This window comes from Amyelois transitella, chromosome 4 (assembly GCF_032362555.1).
Source record: "Amyelois transitella isolate CPQ chromosome 4, ilAmyTran1.1, whole genome shotgun sequence".
Classification (NCBI taxonomy): domain Eukaryota; kingdom Metazoa; phylum Arthropoda; class Insecta; order Lepidoptera; family Pyralidae; genus Amyelois; species Amyelois transitella.
The window spans coordinates 8,660,888-8,680,120 of NC_083507.1; the positions used below are offsets into that span (position 1 = coordinate 8,660,888).

The window sequence follows — 19,233 nt, forward strand, 5'->3', positions numbered from 1 at the left end:
ATTACCATGACCCGGACTTGAGTAAGTAGTTTATTCAGCGACTCCGCAACTGACCTCCGCAACGTTTGCATTTGAACATATTGTATCATATCATATTAACACATTCCGCATTAACGCATCCAGCTTCCTTATTGATCATTGATTTCTTCAAGATGTTTTACTCATCGTAAGAGTATTAAACTAATGTACATAATTCAGAAAGAATCATTGGGACATGACAATCTAGGAGGACAAACATGTACCTCTATGGTGTTTACACGGCACGAAAGATCCGTGCCGTGTAAAAAAGAACATAGTTTGATTGCTAGCAGATGCTTTTACGCTGAGGAAAAACATGTTGAAGAAACCTTACATACCGTATACAACCGTACATTTAGGCAGCGTTCGACATCCGACGCCCGACGCTCTAGGCACACTATCACACACAGAATCAAAGCCAGGATTATGACGGTTTTCGCATTGATCATTGAATAAGCTGAATAAAATAATAGGCTGTGATTGATCTCAGATCAAAATAAAAACATTTGAAGTACATATTAAAATTGATTTATTTTTATAAAAAATATACTAATTGTAGGTACAAACATGGCACTTCACGAATCAAATAGCACCTTTTAACTTAATACTTCCGTCGGAGTACCAGCACCGCAGTGAGCACTCAAATATCACTTCTTTTACACTAAGCTTATGATATATTTTAAAAATAAGTCGCAATAAACAATCTTACATAAAATCATCATATATACATACATATCATGTCATAGCTTTTCGGCGCGATAAATCAATTTCAATAATTAAAAATATTTTGTGATGCATCTCTCCCTTTGCAGTCGAGTAAAAAGATCATCTCAAACAAAAAGATACCAAAGTCATTTCTATGTTGTAATTGAAATAACTGCATTCATAAATTATGTCAGTATAACAACAAACAGTTTTCAACACGTCAAAAATGCGTCAATTACTCAGTCAATAGAAATTCCTCCCGTACTGTTCTTTATTTTAAATTAAAAGAGATTCACTGATTGTGCCGTAGGATAGTCTTCAAATACAGAGACTACCACTACGCCTGACTACTGCCTTCCTTATGACTTTGAGCTGTACTGGAGCTGATTTTATCACTAGAACTTTCACCAACGCTCTTTACTCGAGGTTTGTTCACCGATGACCGTGGACAGCAGATGCCGGCGTACCTGCAAAGAGTTTCAGGTCTAATAAGGTGGTTAACCAAGTGAAGTATTCACACGGTTCGAAAATTATATTGTAAGTGTGTTTTGAGTTTTGGGCCAAATGAAGTGATAGAAAATTACCCGTCAATAAAACCATTATATATCATTATATGTACATATATTAAAAATTGGTTGTTCAAATTCTCTATCTCTATCATCGTGTTCCAAGTTGCAATTTCCTTTCACTTCGACTTGTTCTTCGCATTCAAATTTATTGTTGATTTGTCTTCATCGTCTTTAGTAACGTTAATAAGTTGAACATAAATTATTGACTAAGAAGTTCATAACTTTTAACATTGATGTCAAGGGGCACATGTACCTCTTTTTATTATAAGCAATTTTAGTTTTTTGTTATATAATTATTTTTTTAATTTTTTTTTGGAACATCAAAAGGCACTCACGAGCCATCGACCCTGCAAAAGGTGGTTTTGTAGAGGTCGGCGGTGATGTTCTGTGCCGCGGCGCACCGCGTGAGGTACACACAGAGCCCGGCACCGCCGGACACCGCCTCAGGACACTCGCTGTCCGCCTCCGCATCTAGGGGCGACTGCGGAATGAAGAACATTCAAAATAATAACATTAGACTATACGTGCGACAAAAAATCCCGTAAAATTACCGTTCACACGGTTATATTGGGAAATCCTCTCTTATTTCAAACCTAGAACATATAACCAACATTTCAAAAGCCATTATTGGTGATACATTCAGTTGAACCAGTTCATAGACCGTCTGATTCCCTAAAATTCCCCCATTAGTAAATTATTCGTATTTTGGTTGGAAGGGTTAGATTATTTTCGGACTTTGGTCCGATTATGTAGAGCGTTTAGAAATCATACTCTTAGAAAAAATCGCAAAATGCAATTGGGGTTGTTCTAATGCTTACATTAAATTGTAGTTAAGAAGTTAAAAAAAATATGTTTACCTCATTATCACTAAGTACAAGTTTATGTGTAGTATTGCTAGCTTCAAATACTAAGGCCTTCTCTGCGGCAACAAACAGCGGCTCTGCCCAATGGTACTCCTGCAAATCTTTGTTGAATGTCGCTAGCGGACTCGGCGGTTGTGGCAATGGCGTCAAACGCTGCATTGTGGGTACAAATGGCGTACTGGGCGCCAAACCTAAATTTAAATGTTAAAAACAGAACTGTATAAACACGAATTGTTAAAATAGCGAATACTTCATTTTAATTTATAAAAATAGGGATTGTTTGTGCCAGTCGTGAACCGAGCCTGCCTATCGGTGGTCATGCATCTACTTCCATTAAATATATATACGAATAAATTTTGAATCTGCTACTGAGCAAAATGTTGAAAGTGGGTTGACAATTTCATATTTACCTTGTTGGCCAGAAACCGCGTAGAATGCGAGAGGTCGCGCATGGAGATGGGACGTGAGTCTTATTCGTGAATAGGAATGTAAGGAGTTAGCCCCTGAAGCAAGTAGAAATAATAAAATTTATAGATCAATCGAGTACAAAGTTTTTGCCCACAGAAATCAAATAATCCAAATTTCTATGGCCAATTTAATAGAATCCCGTAATGAAGTATGCAGATAAAATTGACAGCTGCCTGCCCGGCCTAATTTTAAATTATATGAATAGGTGTAAATAATTAGTCCTATAGTTTAGTACCTACCCATTCGCGGCGACAGTAAAATGTACTCATGTATTTAGTGTACAAAAACCTAAATTATTATTATTATAACCTAAATGAGATGCTGTTAGTAGATCATTAATGATAAATGAACCGCATGGTATGACCACCGATCGACAGTATTGTTAACTATAAACAATTTATTTCCATTTTGCTTTGAATTTAAGCCTCTTATTTTGTTCCTCACACTGGAACCAAAAGCTATACGTCTAGAATTTGGGAAATTCGATAGTATAATTAAGACGAAATGAAATTATTTTTTAAGAATTCTTTCTTCCATAGAAAGATGAATCTATTTACAATGGTCAGGAGAAGACCTTATTTAATACTTATAGTTAATGCCTTACCGCCACTAAAATCGCCATCGAAATAATCTGCTGTTTCAAAAGCAGCTTCAGGCAAAGCAGCTTCGTCGAACACTGTATCACATGCAACAAATAACGGAGATCAGGTCACAACCTGAACCTTTTTTATTTGGGTAAGATATAACTGAGCAAAAGAGATTGTAGTGAGTAGAATGAAGGCAGAAATAAAATCACTGCTTGAATATAATTTATTTAGACTAAGATTTAGCACTGAGCCGTTTTGTGTGAAATAATGTTTGTTCGTGCATAGTAAGCAGGGAAGAAGAGACTGTCATGTGGCCTTTGTATGTTATAAATGATATGATAAGGAATATATGATTTGATTTTGATAACAAAATACCATGTTCCAATAGAATATTTGAATAACTATATGATTTTAAACTTTTAATCCTCCATGAATACATATACTTACTTATTTAAAAAGTAAGCATTAAGTTGCTCATGCAAAAAGTATAGATTTTTTCAATAACTACGGTGTGAATGTGACGATGTTTGTAATATTGTCTCAAAAAATGTTCATACTCCAAATTGTTTCAAATTTACTTTAAAAGTCTATTTCTTACCTGCAAACGCCTGCGCCGGCGGCGCCGCGGCTGGTCGCGCTAAGATGGCACTGGAATATTGCGCCGAGAGAGCTGGAATAAATTGGTATAGCTTAATACATTACCCTGCAAGGGATATAGACGTGACCAAATGTATGTATGTATTACCATAAAATCCATTATCGATGTTGATGATCGAAGTCACTCAAAACTAAAGAAATGGTAAGTAGCACTAAAGATCTGTTTCAAGCTGTTTGTGGAATATAAAAACAAAGACTCGAAGCACAAAGCCGTGTGCAAATAAGCATTGTAGGGTATAAACCTACAAAATAATGATCCAAGGTTGGTTAAGTTCTCCGTTTTAAAGGGAATTCTGGTCATAGGCTGACGGCGAGTTTTTTTATAGCAAGGATAAAATCGGGAAAACGGATGATAAACATTTTTATGTGCATCTACCTAAAATGACCTTATAAAAGGGACTTTTAGATGTTTGTATTGGTGTTATGAATTGTATCAGATCCTAAAGCACTTAACTATCCAAATATTAAGACATACTTACGCACACCTCCGGCCCCAGGCAACGCGTAAGGGTTATTATCTGTAAGATTAATGTTTAATTTTAATGTCTAATGATTTATTAAACTTATGTCTAATAAATCAGTCTACTTTAACATTAGGATGTTAAGAAAGTATAAAAAAGATTAAAAAAAAAATCTATACTAATATCATAAAGCTGAAGAGTTTGTTTGTTTATTTGTTTGAACGCGCTAATCTCAGGAACTATTGGTTCAAATTGAAAAATTATTTTTGTGTTGAATAGACCATTTATCGAGGAAGGCTTTAGGCTATATTAGGTATATCACGCTGCAATCATAAGGAGGGGAGAAATAATGAAAAATGTGCAAAATAACTATTTCACGCGGACGAAGTTTCGGGCACAGCTAGTAACATATATACCTAGAGGTGTATGCCTTTGGAATAAATACTTGAAAAATATTTTGTACCTTTGTCGACCGATTCTGCGTTAACAGCGTTGGTGGCGTTCGGTTTGACCACGACGAGCGAGGTCAGCGGGGTCACCAATTCGTACTGCCAAAGTAAAATAGTAATGTTACGGGGACGCTTTAGATGATTGTAGAAGGAACAACAAGACTCTTATTCTCGAGTTAGAGAAAGTGCTGTCACCTGTTACTTCCGTGACTTACATGTCCAAACATTATTGGTGACAGTGGAGTTCCAGAGCTTATATTCCGACTTTAAATTAGGGTTCCCCGTTTTCTATCGCCTAAACACTTAAGACGATATCTTTTTCTCTATCGTTGCTGCTCTTTGCTCTGTGTTTTCAGTTGCAACCTGCGTTGCTACTACCAGTATTATGTCGTAGTACCATATAGTGCTGTTTATTTTATGGTCGCTACTCAGTGTCAGAATATATGACCGACTTAACCTCTCTCTCTCTTTATCTTTACAGATTGCACCCTTTACCCTATGTTCTACTTGAGCCGCTGGCTACATGACTTTACCTAATTATCATAACAAATGAAACCTCATACCTTGAGTGATATAGCCAGCGCCTTCTTCTCCGGCGACTTCTCTTTGTCGGCTTTTTGTTCAGACTCCAGCTGAGCGTCTTTCTCGTCCAACAACTGCCGCACTGTGAGGTACGCCCACAACCTTTCTAATGGGTAGTAAGTGGTACTCTTATTTTCTATCAGGGTCTTTGATACCACTTCGTAGCGTTTCTGTGAAAGAATAAAGAATGATTTTATTAAAAATCGTCTGCTATTATTTAAATTATTATATTATTTATATTATTTCTATCAGGCGACCAGTCTGTGTCGTCGTCAATCCCCCTTGGATTGCGAACTTAAGAGGCACTAAAGAGACTTTGTACAGAATCAAGAATGGGTGCGCCATGAGGAAGAATAAACACGAGAGCAGCGCACCACTTCCGTGATTCGGCTCAAATAAAGCTGCGTATAGGCTAAATACACCGAGATGAGCCAATGTGTTGGTTTCGTCAGCCGTGTTTTGTCCAGTTTAGGCGGTCTGCCCAACGCCATTAGAGCCGGTAGAGCCATTACCATATACATAATGTGGTGATGACAGTACCTTCTTGTTGCGGCCGGCGTCGCCGTCGGCGCGGAGCGCGGCCAGGCGCGGCGCCAGCGACGTCACGCCGCCGCGCACGCGCCCCGCCACCACCGTCTCCGAGCCCGCATACAACGTGCGGAACTTATTCTTCGTCAACGAGTCTGCTTGCACCTGTATCGAACAAAATATATAGGTATATTTTTTATTTAACGTAGTATACGTGCGGTACTTACTTACTACGGCGAAAAATCAAAAACAAGTTAGATATTTCTAATTAATAAATATCACTTCCGTTCAAGTACATGCGGCACTTGTTCTGCGTCAATGAGTCCGCTTGCATTTGTACCGAATAAGTTTTTTTTTTACCTTCAAATAAGACAAATCATGGCAATATAGTTTACCTGGTCCGGTGGGTAGGAGAAGTGTACATCGGCTAGCAGCGGTGACGACACCTGGCGGTAGAAGTCCCGCAACTGCAGCGCCGCGTCGGCCGCCTCGTAGATGTGGCGCATGAAGCCGGAGCTGCGCAGCGACACCTTGCGGAGGAACTTGCGGTCTGCGTCCTCACCTGGATAGTACAATACAAATTTGACCAATCAGCAGCTATTGCTCTGTTACGAGTCTCTTTCTTTCTTGTGGCAATCTTAATTGTTCATGAGCAAATTTTTGTCAGTGTCGAGTTTAAGTCGTTTTCGTTCTAGTATATTCCGCGTGAAATGGTCGAGTAATAGCTGTCGGTGCTTTATTTCGCCTTTCTCAGGACTTTTTGGGTCAACATCAAAAATCGCTAAATGCGTTAACACTCTCCAACACTCACTGGTTGTCCACGAACACTTAATAATTAAAAACCAACACTTAAAATCATTAATAGTTGATCAAACACCAATTTCGGAAAAATAAATAATTTTAAGCGATTAATTAACAACTAATTGAATGACACAAACTGCTTTTAATACAAACTGACTTACCGAAAGCGAGCGAGAATATCGTTGCCTTGTCTTTGCCGTAGTTCTTCTCAGTGAGGTGGTTGATGATCTTGGTGGGGTCCGTCTCGCCCACGGTGGGGTCGCCGTCCGTCAGGAAGATTATTATAGGCTCCAGCCTTGAAGCGTCTTAAACAATTAAAAAAAATCTAGATTATAATACACAAGTTATGATCGACACACAGAAAAGGGAAAGGAAACTCCAGTCTGATATTTAAGGAGCGACAAACAAAGAAGTGCCACTTTACGTTTAATCCTGCTTAAGAATTTAGTTTACGATAGCAGTATATATACCTAAGTCAATAGATGACGCTTGTTTATATACAAATAGAAATTACCTCATAATCGCTTGTCAGCGGTAAAAAAGGTACTGGACCCGCTGGAATTTGCGATAAACGATCACGCAAAACAGCTAGTAAAAGATTACTCACTGTCATCAGATTCGCTTGTTTGAGTCGTCAAATCCGCTGGTTTCCGAGAAGCGGTGGTCTTATCTTCAGCTACGGGCAGTGCTAAAAGCGGAATAGACCTGGTGCCCTTGTTGATTGCAGCTTTACTGTACACACGCCTATTATGATGATCTACACTGTCATACATATGTATTGGTGGCTAACAGTCATTATAAATAAAAATTAAAAATGTACTCGTATCATCAGATTCGCTTGTTTGAGTCGTCAAACCTGCCGTTTTCTGAGTAGTGGTGGAGTTTTCTTCAGCTACAGGATACCCATGATACCGTTCTTAACTGCAGCCTCGCTTTACACGCCTAGTTTGATGATCTGCAGTATAGTTTATATTCGTGTATCATGATCATTAAACTTAGTAGATATAAATGTACTCACTATCATCAGATTCGCTTGTTTGAGTCGTCAAATCTGCTGGTTTCGCTGTAGAGGTGGTGTTCTCTTCAGCTACGGGTAGTGCTAAAGGCGGAATGGCCGTCGTTCCGTTGTTGACTGCAGCTTCGTCATACACGCCTAACTTGATGATCTGGACCGCTACGTCCAGGGCGTCGCCGATGTTGGTCCCTGGCGATACACGAGACAATTTCTAAACTGCACTAGCAAAGAATAAATACCTATGTAGGTATTTCTTCAAGATAATAATATGTTTAAAGAATTTACACCGCCACTTTACAACTAGTTACGATATCAAAATCTAGATTGAAAATTCGAAGACACAGAATTATCACATTTCGTTCTACATAGTAATAAAAAAAAATTGGATCATATAGGATATAATCGCCAAAATGGGAAAAGAAAGAGATAATCCCAGTAGGTAGAATAAGCTACTTAATTGGTTTACATACGGATGACTAAAATGACTTTTCGCCTTTTCTACCATACTGTACTTTCTATTCCTACCTCCAGCGGCATCGAGTCTGCTGACGATGACTTTAGCCTTGGCGATGTTTTCGGGAGTGGCGGGAGACGGCGGCACCAGTTTGGGCGCAGTTTTAGCCTCCCAGTCATAACCGTAACTAGGCTTTTTGGGCTCATAGTCGGCTTCCTTCAATTCATGGACCTGGAAATAGCATACATGTGGTGTTCAAAATGGAAGTTTTACTGAATTGATTACTTTTATATTTTTGCTCGAATTTCTTCAATAAACTGTTTTTAATGTGAGAAATTAGGGCATCACTCGTGTGTTTAGTTTTAAAATTTCGCTTTATTAGCAAATGACCACGTCATGACACTATTTCTCTGTCTCCTCATAGTACTTTGTAAGCTGCTTAAAATCGAAATTTGAAACTTAATATGTAATAGATGAGATTTTTTTAACAAGATTTGGGGAGCAGCAATGAATACAAGTGATTGTTGTAGAGATTTGAGGTCGCTTGGAGCCATCGAATAATATGATTAACACTCACAATGACGGAGGAAGCAAACTCCACGATGCTGAAGTAGTCCCCTTGGTTGAGGTCGCTGAGGATGGTCTGCATGGCCTCTCTCAGCTGCACGATCTTGCGGTCCATCATAGAGCCTGAAGTGTCCAGTACGAACACTACATGTTTGTTCAGAGGCGGGAGGTCGCTCGGAGCGAAAAAGTGAACAAAGTAGCCATCGTTCACCTGGAAAATAATTAGGTATGTCATGTATAAGGAATTCATTTCACTTAGGATTTCCCTGTAGAGGTGTGTAGGATAAAGGTACATTTGATTAAAAATACAATTTAACTAATTTCAAGGTTTCAAGTTAATTTTAATTTTATTTCATTTCATCAATATCACTTATAAAATCACTACATAGTATAAAACAAAGTCGCTATTTTAGTCTGTTTGTCTGTATGCTTAAATCTTTAAAATTACGCAACGGATTTTGATGCGGTTTTTTGTAACAGGTAGAGTGATTCTAGAGGAAGGTTTTTATGTATAATAACATTTATAATTTTGCACCCGTGCGAAGCCGGGGCGGGTCGCTAGTATCTAATATGGTATTAAATGGAGTAGTCGGATACCAACCAAGACCTCGCCGTTTGTGGGGCGGTCCACATCGTACTGCACGACGAACTGGCCCAGGGTTCCATCACTTTGCGGCTGCTCCTGCTCTTCGGGCAGGAAGCCGAACCGGTAGTTTCTGCTGCTGGCACGGGACTCTTTGGTTTTCTCCTGGAAACACATGGAGTAGAATTTGATTTATTGTCAAAATAGGATTTTATTTAATGTGGTCACAAAACTTAAAATTATATCTATTAACACTTAGAAAGCCCAGGTGTAGAAGAAGCGGCGGAACAAATTAAACTGAAGCATTTTCACGGTTTTAGAAACTAAACTCGACTTTCGTGTGTGTTTATTTGTGCCGTGTGGTTCCCGGCACGAATACAAAAAAGAATAGGACCGCTCCATCTCTTTCCCATGGATATCGTAAAAGGCGACTAGGGGATAGGCTTACAAACTTGGAATTCCTTTTTAGGCGATGGGCTAGCAACCTGTCTCTATTTGAATCTCAATTCTATCATTAAGCCGCAATAGCTGAACGTGGCCATTCAGTCTTTTCAAGACAGTTGGCTCTGTCTACCCCGCAAGGGATATAGACGTGACCATATTTATGTATGTATGTTTATTTGTCAAATAGTGACAGAATATTACACTTTACGGGAAGATACTTTCCATGTGGTAATCACTAGATATAAAACACCGATTGCCAGGATTGGACATTGCACACCACGGTGATTTTTTTATGTCGCGTTCAGTTTAGTTTTCCATAGAGGAATCCGCGTGCCTAGAGTAGAATTACTGCAGATCCAATTGGGAGTACAATAAGAAAGAGACTTACGTCTCTTTTTTATCATATATCTTATAACTAGAATAAAACTGACTCGAAAGCTACTATCGTGCGCACTTCCATACTAATTTCATAAAAGTGAAAGTGTTGTTTTCTTTGTCTTATGTCTTCACATCTTACGAAACGTTTACAGCCGATTATAATACAATTTGCATAATGATGTCAAGGACACGAAGAAAAAAAAGTTTACTTTTAAGATAATTTTTATCCCGAAAATTAGCATGGTTCCCGGGAGGTAAAAATACATAAGTATACAGAGCAATCCGCCGGCAACAACTAGTTACATATTAAAATGAAATATGAAATGATGCGTATAATTAACTGGAATATTAACACAGGCAAGTAACGTGTGCATACAAGGAAAGGCAAAAAGCGATAAAAAATTAACTAGTTTTATAGTTAGTTGCCCGGAGGATTCCAAACGGGTTTGCAAATGACGCGGCTAAACCAGTCGTGCGGCTAGTTTTGTTTCTCTCATCCTGTGCATGCCGACTCCTAGGGCAACCACAACAAACATGCAAGATGAAAAAATCAACTACCTATTGATTAATTGAATGTTTTTGTTGGTAATATAAATGTTTGCAGATTTCGACCGTTATATTGTGTATGTTGTAATACGCAAGAGTTCGAAAGGTTCGAGAGTTCTAATCCTATCTTAGCCCCGTACCAATGACTCTTTTCTGATTTATATACATTAGTCTGAGCGTTAACTGATGCTCTAACGGTGAGGGAAAATAAATTTCTACATTTCGATATCCCACACGGAGAAAATAAGGTGGAGATCAGTTGTCAAATTTTATAATTAAAAAACGAAAAATTTTATACCTAATAAGTAGGTATTTCTTATTTCTGTAAGAAAAAAAATTTGGGGCTGAGTATTTCTGTAAGAAAAAAAAATTTGGGGCTGAGTTTGCCGCCCCCTCAAATCCGCCGCCCTAGGCTTCAGCCTACTCAGCTTGCTGGTAAATCCGTTACTGTTATGGTCACAGGCGCACCGAACTCTGGGCTGCTCTCCACAGAAAGAGAGGTGAGGATGTAACATGTATGATAACCAGTAAAAAGAAGATATTGTATAATATAATATATATTGTGTTAAACTTGTTAGTGTGCGTATGGAATATATTGCATGGTGTTACCATATAGAGTGCGATGAGTCGCCGCTGTTCATCAAGATCGGGTTTGAAGGTCACGCTCGCCACACGGTCGTCGTGACCCCGCTCTATCACGGCCTGAGCATTTTCTGCAAAAAATAATAAATTTTGATGATCAGGACAGATTTTGAGGAGACCCTTTATGAGGAGAGAAGGAAATTCCCATTCAACGTTCAAGTTTAGAGGTCAATATTTAATCCATCCATATAATAACGTCTGTAACACTTACGGGGCAGATCCAGCAGTCTAGAAAAACTGACAGGCCAGTTTAGTTGTAAGGCTTAATGACCAAATTGTTTTCAAGATGAAGAGATTCAAATAGTGGCAGGTTGCTAGCCCATCCTATAAGAAGAACCAATAAAATTCTATTAGAGTGACTCACGTGGATCCTCTGGCGTCGCGTCAACTTCGTTCCCGGTCCTGATCTCCGGAACCCTCAAGACCGTGATCTTCTCGGTCTCGTGGATGTTGACCGTGACGGTGAGGTTCGGCACCAGGGACCCTGGGTGCAGGTTGATGGCGTGGTTGTAGACCCCGTTGCGGCGGACCAGCAGCTCCTCGTACGTCAGGTTGAAGATAGCGGCCGTGTTGGGTTCAACGTTTACGGATACCGTGAAGTGGTTGGAGTCTCGAGCCCTAGGAACATATGCATGCAAATATAATCACGTGTTCAATTTCAATTCATTTATTGCATTCAATTCGTTTAGCCCTTACGGGGAAGACAGAGCCAACAGTTTCGAAAACACTGCAAGGCCACTAAGGTTGCTAGCCCAAAAATACCTAATTTTTCAATTTTTCGAAATTATGTACGAAGTTTTGTAGCTAAGTATTTTAACTTGGCTATTCCTATCCTACTAATTTTATAAATTCGAAGTTTGTAAGTATGTGTATACGTGTTAAATTACGTACTTTTCACCCGCAATTTGTACAGGAGCGAAGCCTAGTAAATAATAAAAGAAAATAGCAATAAAGTAGGTTTAAAATTTTAAAATATTTACTTGGTCGCGATGTGCGCAGCTCCGAATCCCTGCGACACCGCCTGGTCGTAAATTTGCTTCGCTTCTTCTTTTTCTTTCACGTAGGCCTTGTACGACTTGCCGTTTAAGGTCCTGCAATAAATATGATAAAGTCTATTCATGACATGCGAAAAGTACAAATTTAACTTTAAAAGCGGCTATCGTAGTAAATATTTGGTCCCAGAGCTCCAACTGAATATTTATTTATTTTTCCAAAACAATTTTATCCCTAACAATTTTATTACAAAAATATACTTATTATCAGATTCCTTCTTGCAAGCAATATGTATATCAAAATAGTCTATTGAAACAATATCACGTCTTTTGCCCGTAGGGGAAGGCAGATACTAGGTTCATCTTTTCACTTTCCACGATTCCATTTGTCTATTGATTTATGACATAAAATTTTCAAAGTTATTAAATCCAACTGTTTCCGTGCAGAAAAAGTGAAGCTAATATTTTCAAGGACAAAAAACAAAGATAGGTAGGTACGCACCAACAACAATCTATAAACATTAATAAGTTATAAAAAACCAATCGATCTTCCATACAACTCAAACTAGCAAATCGCGCATCGGCCAATGAAAAATGCTCACATAATAAACCCGCTTATGAACGCGGTCTCCGGCAGAAGTACCCTGAAGGTGGCTTCCTGCGACTTCTTGGCGGGGTTCCTCACGTGCGTGACCACGGCCGTGTGCGCATACCGCAGGGCTATGTTGGAGGTCACAGTCATCGCGGTCAGCTTCACTGGCGGGGCAGCTTCTTCTGTGGTCACATCGCTCACTGTTACCGGTGAGGTTGTCGAGTCCTGTATTAGATTAATCGGGTTATAAGTTACTTAGCTGAAGTCGAACGTACTTTAAATAAATTGTACACGTTTTGGAAAAGCAAGGCCAGAGTACCCTAAATGAACGAACTTGCTCGAAATCATAATTGTATTCACAAACAGAATATTGGTAAGTAGAAATATTTATAGTCTCTTTCCAGGGAGGAGTGATTATATACTCAACAGTACTTGTTGCATGTTGATAGTGTTATTTTTTAAGATTACAAATACCATAATTTGTCAGCAATGGCATAGCAGATGCTCGATTATAAGGGCCACGCCGAACTTTATTCCAAGAGAAAAATTGGCGCCTTCGTTTCGCTATAATTTGCCTTGGCCTCGAAATCGCTGAATTTATTGAGGGCCAAGTAGGCCGCATTAAAAACAATCGGACTAGGTGGGGATGGATAGACAAAACACAAAACTTTCGCGACTATAGATTATCTCTACAGTGGATTTATTGTTATGCCCTGCTATCGCACACAGACACCCACCACATTTACCTTGAAAGAATTACACACAATGTCAATTTGCATATGATGAAACATCAATCTTCATTTGTTCAGTAGTTTTGCATGCAAAGTTAGAAATACCTGTTAGAAGTTTATTCAATCCTGTGAAGCAAGTAAAAAGGTAAAATATAAAAACACCTACTTAATTTGTTCTTACAAAAATTACCTAAACAAAACGAATTAAAATTGTTGTACTGCGCAGGCAAGGTAATATGTGCATAAGTACATGTTAATGCATGTGTTATTTATTATACGCATTACATTTTGGTTTCGATTTTAGTCGCTTCCCTAACGTAGTCTGTCGTTGGATTTGTACTGTTATTTCTGTATGTAGCACATCACACACAGGTGGTATTTCATGAATGACAAATGACCCTAAGTGTGTCGATATCTCTTAGCATAGAAAATGTCAGTCCACATTCCGAAAATATGTACGTATTAGTCGCATTGTATTCCTATGGATTCTCTCAGGGCAGGGATTGATAAATTACCATACTTATTAATCCCAGTTAGGTATTCCTAGGGAGGACGTTTACTATGTAGTCATCTGTTGCACTAGATGAAAATGCTTATTTTCCCAGTTTGCACCAGGGTTTGTTTGTTTGAAGCGCTAATCACAGGAAAGACTGGTTCGAATTAAAAAAAAAATTTGCGTCGATTAGGCCATTTATCGAGGAAGGCCTTAGGCTATATAACATCACGCTGCAACTATAAGGAGGAAAGAAATAATGGAAAATGTAAAAAAAACCGGGGATAATTATTCATCCTTGAGGGCTTCAATGATGCCCAAATAACTATTCCAGGCGGACGAAGTCGCGGGCACAGCTAGTTTGTTAATATGAACCAATATTTGATCACTACATCTTTCCACTTTCTACTATTACTGCACACTTCTATCTATTCATAATTCTCTTCATACAACCTCGTAGACTTAACCAATTAATGTTGATTAATAAAACAGTAACAATACTTACAGTGTGATCATCATTAGATCTGGCCACGACCATCGTGTCCGGGGTGGGCACGGCCAAGGCGTGCACCACCGCCGTCAGACACAGCCATCCTAGGGCGGCGGCCCAATGTACTCCCATCGCGAACCTGCTACCAAGAACAAAAAGTAGATAAATAAAAACCTAATATTTAATTTATATTGGAAGACTCACAGCTCATTACAATTTTTTATGTTTTTTTTTCTATATTGTTATTGTACTAAACTTATGTTATCTAAAACACAGTTAATAAATGTGCCAATAGTGTGTCGATATATACTATAGATATACTAAATGGGAAAAGATTTTGTCATTATATCGTTTATATCGCAAATTCATTGGGAATAGTACCTACGTCGTTTACATTCAGTTGGTACTTCTGAATTAAAATTGTGTTAATGACTGTTCAGTGTTCATGTAGAGAAAGCGTATAGAGGAAACAAACAAATACACTTTCCCATTTACAATATTATATAGTAAGTAAAATAATATAGTAGATATCCATATTTTATATTGTAAATGTATGTGTCGACATCTTTACGCCACAAGTCACGAAAATAACATCACGGGATGCTATTAGTTAAAAACAGCGAAGTCTAAATCGCGCAAGCAAAGATTTTACGGATCGGAGCATATGTACCTCCGACACAACATCGTTGGAGCCGCAGTTCCCCTAGACATACACCTAGCCTGGCGGACGATCTTCCCTTTGGTGGCGGTTGAGCCGAATCAGCGCTCCCGCTACAGTGTGTTTATTTGTCCGTCTTTACGTCTAAACAACTGAACCGATCTATTTAAAATTGTGTAGTAGGTGCATAGTCCAGTACAGGGGAGGACAAAGGGGACAATCACGCGGGCGGGAGCCAAAGGTGATAGCTAGTACCTACATATTATGCATTATGGATTAATTATAGAAAAAACAAAAAGGGATACTAGACGAGAGTATTAAAAAAAAGTAACTCCAATATTTTATATGACTGTGTGAAATGCCAATACCACAACACCATGTTTAGGGAATTAGCAGAAACTTTAAACTGTTATGCAGCCAAACCTTTATTATATTGGTTCAAGGAGTTACAATAATATCCAAGAGATAAAATGATAGTGCAGGTCAAGGTTCGTTGAAGACATATCTATAAATACTAAGAATAAGTCATAACAGATGATGGAAATACCAGCGGGAAGGAAAATTTTAATCATCGTTTCTTGAAATCGATTACCGAAAAACAATACTGATATGAAAAACACTACCCAAGTATTTTTGGCGCGTAAGGAACCACACATTCATGCTCCCATTCTCACAATCTTTTGAATTGTTTGAGCAAAGATTTTATTAAAAAGACAGTTTATAAAATAATAATATATCATAATATTATGTACCAATATCAATCAGATAATATTTAGAGTGTGTTGTGAAGATTTAAATTAAAAAAAAAATTGGTACAGGAAAACGTATCTTCATATGCACGACTGATAAAAAAATTACAAAGACAAAAACTCCAAAGAATAACAGGAAAACGATCATAATACAAATATATTTTTATACCTCTACCTGATGAAGGTAAATCAAAGATGAAAAAAAATACCCGTTCGATAGCTTTTAGAGCGTGTTTTCAAACTTTCTTTTTATTCTGTCAGCATTTTATTATTATAATTCAAAAAATGCATGAAATATTGCACACTCATATATCCATTTGTATGTGGCCCTTTCACGGTTAAACCGCAGGACCGATATTGACCGATTTTTTTTTGTAGGTATGTTTTATTGTCAGAGTTCTCATAGAATTTAGGAACTTTTTTCTTCTATAAATTCGTGCTGTAATAACGCTTTACTGCAGTCAAGAGACATGCGGGGCAAAAGTGCTTCGATGGCAGTTGTACAGAACACATTTTTTTGTCTTCGCAGGAGATAGAGTGCACCACACACAAGTAGGTAAGTGTCATCAGCCAGCACCAACCAAAACAAATTTGCCGTTCTGTTAAGAGTAAGAGTACCTACTTGGAATATTTGTTTAGAAAACAAGTTTTAGTTACCGAGCTCGACGTTTACGGTGGTGACTAAGTTAATAATAATATTCTAAAACATCGATTGTAGACAGCGAAAATGGAAGGATATAATCGTACAAATCCCTTGCTTGTTTATTAATATCAGTCTGGTTAGAACCCTATAACATTTATAAAACTATACACATCCTCCACATAGCACCATTTTGGCAATCTATCCAATCCAGTATGCAGTATCTAGAGACAGGAAAAAATGGTTTGATTGATAGTTCTTGCCGGCCGGCTGGATCGTTATATAAGCGTTCGAAACTCACCCGTTTGTTTACGCTCAACGAGATGATTGCACAAATTGCCCCTCAGGCTCTGGCACGTTCCACGTCCAGGCCACTGGCTGTAAATATAACGTGGATAGTGTATTGCCGCGACGTGTTGCCTCGCCGTCGAGCACCGCGGAACTTGCGGGGCGGACGGTCGCCGCTGCTTTTATAAGCAACTCAATAACAATGTTGATTTGTGACGCGCTTCACATTTCCCGCTAACACGCTCATTACATTGCCGATATGTATTTTATGTGAATTTGGGAATAACCTATCTGTAATTAAGTTGTTTACTAATACATTATGCGGTGAGGCCTCTGATTGCACATAGCGATTGGGCCTCTTAACAATTTTAAAGTATCATTACATTCAGACAAGAATACATTTTCGTTCTTAAAACAGCCACATTAGAACAGAATTAAATATTTATCATAAAAGACAACCAAGGCAATAACAGACTTGAATACCCTGTGTATGATAATAACCTACATAGCTTCCCATCTGAACGTTTTATAGCAGACAACCTTAAACTATCTTATACAATGAAGGCATATCAAATCCTGTTTCTATGCTCCCAGCGTCGGTGGTCAAGCGATTGGTATATTTATAAAGCGTGATGAACAGGTTTGGATCTGACTGCGGTCATGATAATTACCATTGAATATTTTCTGAGTCACCAATAAACTGAATCTCTTACGATGAGCAAAATTGCACATACAGGCGAATGGATGTGTAAGAATAATCAAATTGGGGTCAAGTTCCCCCTACAAGGTTGAGGAAGTAACTTTAGGATCGTGCTCACAGGCAGATCCCGGGCAGAGAGGTGAGGACGCAACCGGAACTAACACCAAAAGGATGATGACCCCGATGATGAAAACATCGTAAGGACCCCGGCACGTTCTGGCAACGGAATTTCTCTCATTTCATCTTCCGACTTTTCTCCCTCCACTTGGTACGGTTTTGCATTTCATCTTTTACGACGTCCAGCCATGATCTTTTCGGCCTGCCCCTTCGACCTGCGCCTGGCGGTAGCGGCATGGTCAGACATCTGTTCCCCAAGTAGTCTGCCGTTTGCTGCAAGGCGTTGTTCGTAGGCGGCTCTTCTGCATTTTGTCCGCTATGTCACGGACATGAAGGCTGCCGCGGATACGGGATTCCCTCGCGCCGTCCTTCCGTGATACTCCACACATCCAGCGCAGCATGTTCATTTCCGTGTCATACAGGTTTTGCTTGAGCCGCTCCAGCACAGGCCACGTCTCGCTGCTATACAATAGGACAGGCCTCATGATGGCTTTAGAGACCTGCCCATTTAGCCTAACCGGCATTTTGGGGTCACAGACAACATCTGCCACCTCACGCCACTTTGACCAGGCCGCTGTTATGCGAGTCTTGACATCGCAATCGATGTGTCTGGACCTGTATGGCCTGTAATACTCCATGTACTCCGTCTTTGCCACATTCAGGTTCCGGCCCCCATTCTCAAGTTATTCCTTCCATGCTTTTGCTCGTCGCACGAACCTCCCCCTATCCGAATCTACTAGTACGTACCTCTTCCAATATCACAATGAATAGAAATGGACTGAGGGCCTTGGTAAACTCTGACTTTCCGGCAACGGAACACCTATCTATGTTTAAAATTATAGTCGTACGGCCAGTCTCTTCACAAAGATCCCCCCCCCCCCTAATCTATAAACTTATCTGTAAACTTTGTAAAGCCTGTCTTTCTCCTGGAAATTATCCCATTAAGGAATAAGATGGTGTGGACCTATTCTATAAGTGTGGAGAATCACAACCTGTAAGGCCTGTCTTTTGGAAGATATACATTTTTCTATAAAATTTCATCCCAAGTAGATAGATAGTTTAAAAATGTGAAAATGAGTGTATAATGATTGTTTGTTAAATCTCCACACTTATTTTACTACACTAAATCATTTTGTAATTTATCATGTGCATACTTATTAAGTATATTCACAAAGTTTGGGAGTTCTGTAAAGACAAGGCTTCGTTTTTGTTTACAAAACAGTAGGTAACAAACAATAAAACAAACAGTAGGTAACCTACCTTTAGGATTTGCTATATTTGAGTAGGTATGTTATGTTTTTCAGATCCAAAAAATAATTATGGAATACAGAAAATTCAAAACAGAGAAATTCTGCTCGAATAATATTGGAGGCTTGAAATATCGGCACAACAACTAACTACACTTATAAACTTACAAACGTCATCACATTTATTGACCTATATAGCTAAAATATATTTTGTCTTTA

General features: G+C 38.8%; 2 protein-coding genes across 8 annotated transcripts; both read right to left on the minus strand.

Moving 5' to 3' along the window:
- Window positions 1-575: 575 nt before the first annotated feature.
- Window positions 576-19,200, minus strand: LOC106136944 (inter-alpha-trypsin inhibitor heavy chain H4). 7 transcript variants are annotated; one of them, XM_060954530.1, is made up of 23 exons: window positions 19,028-19,168; window positions 16,964-17,040; window positions 14,631-14,754; window positions 12,912-13,126; window positions 12,298-12,408; window positions 11,682-11,935; window positions 11,285-11,388; window positions 9,326-9,472; window positions 8,735-8,935; window positions 8,229-8,388; window positions 7,707-7,892; window positions 6,850-6,993; window positions 6,283-6,449; window positions 5,900-6,052; window positions 5,341-5,529; window positions 4,792-4,876; window positions 4,347-4,385; window positions 3,809-3,880; window positions 3,228-3,299; window positions 2,566-2,658; window positions 2,150-2,346; window positions 1,628-1,773; window positions 576-1,190 (listed from the first exon to the last, which is right to left on the minus strand). In XM_060954530.1, exons 3-23 carry the CDS (start codon window positions 14,745-14,747, stop codon window positions 1,061-1,063), a joined length of 2,982 nt encoding a protein of 993 aa, XP_060810513.1. In that variant the 5' UTR covers window positions 14,748-14,754; window positions 16,964-17,040; window positions 19,028-19,168; the 3' UTR covers window positions 576-1,060. The 7 variants fall into 7 exon arrangements, with proteins under 7 accessions (XP_060810513.1, XP_060810516.1, XP_060810514.1 ...); XM_060954533.1 differs by lacking the exons at window positions 16,964-17,040; window positions 19,028-19,168 and adding an exon at window positions 19,183-19,200 and having other exon boundaries at window positions 14,631-14,757; XM_060954531.1 differs by lacking the exon at window positions 16,964-17,040 and having other exon boundaries at window positions 14,631-14,757; window positions 19,028-19,170.
- On the minus strand, window positions 18,007-18,405 carry LOC132903884 (uncharacterized). Its single transcript, XM_060953342.1, has one exon. The coding sequence runs from the start codon at window positions 18,403-18,405 to the stop codon at window positions 18,007-18,009; it is 399 nt and encodes a 132-aa protein (XP_060809325.1).
- Window positions 19,201-19,233: the final 33 nt, after the last annotated feature.

Coding starts and splice junctions, on each gene's coding strand:
- LOC106136944 (XM_060954533.1), bottom strand. CDS start 14,747: ATGGGAGTACATTGGGCCGCCGCCCTAGGATGGCTGTGTCTGACGGCG. Junction 4,386..4,791: donor CGCAGAATCGGTCGACAAAG/GTACAAAATATT, acceptor TTAATCTTACAG/ATAATAACCCTTACGCGTTG. Junction 2,347..2,565: donor CGCGGTTTCTGGCCAACAAG/GTAAATATGAAA, acceptor ATTTAAATTTAG/GTTTGGCGCCCAGTACGCCA.
- LOC132903884 (XM_060953342.1), bottom strand. CDS start 18,405: ATGGAGTATTACAGGCCATACAGGTCCAGACACATCGATTGCGATGTC.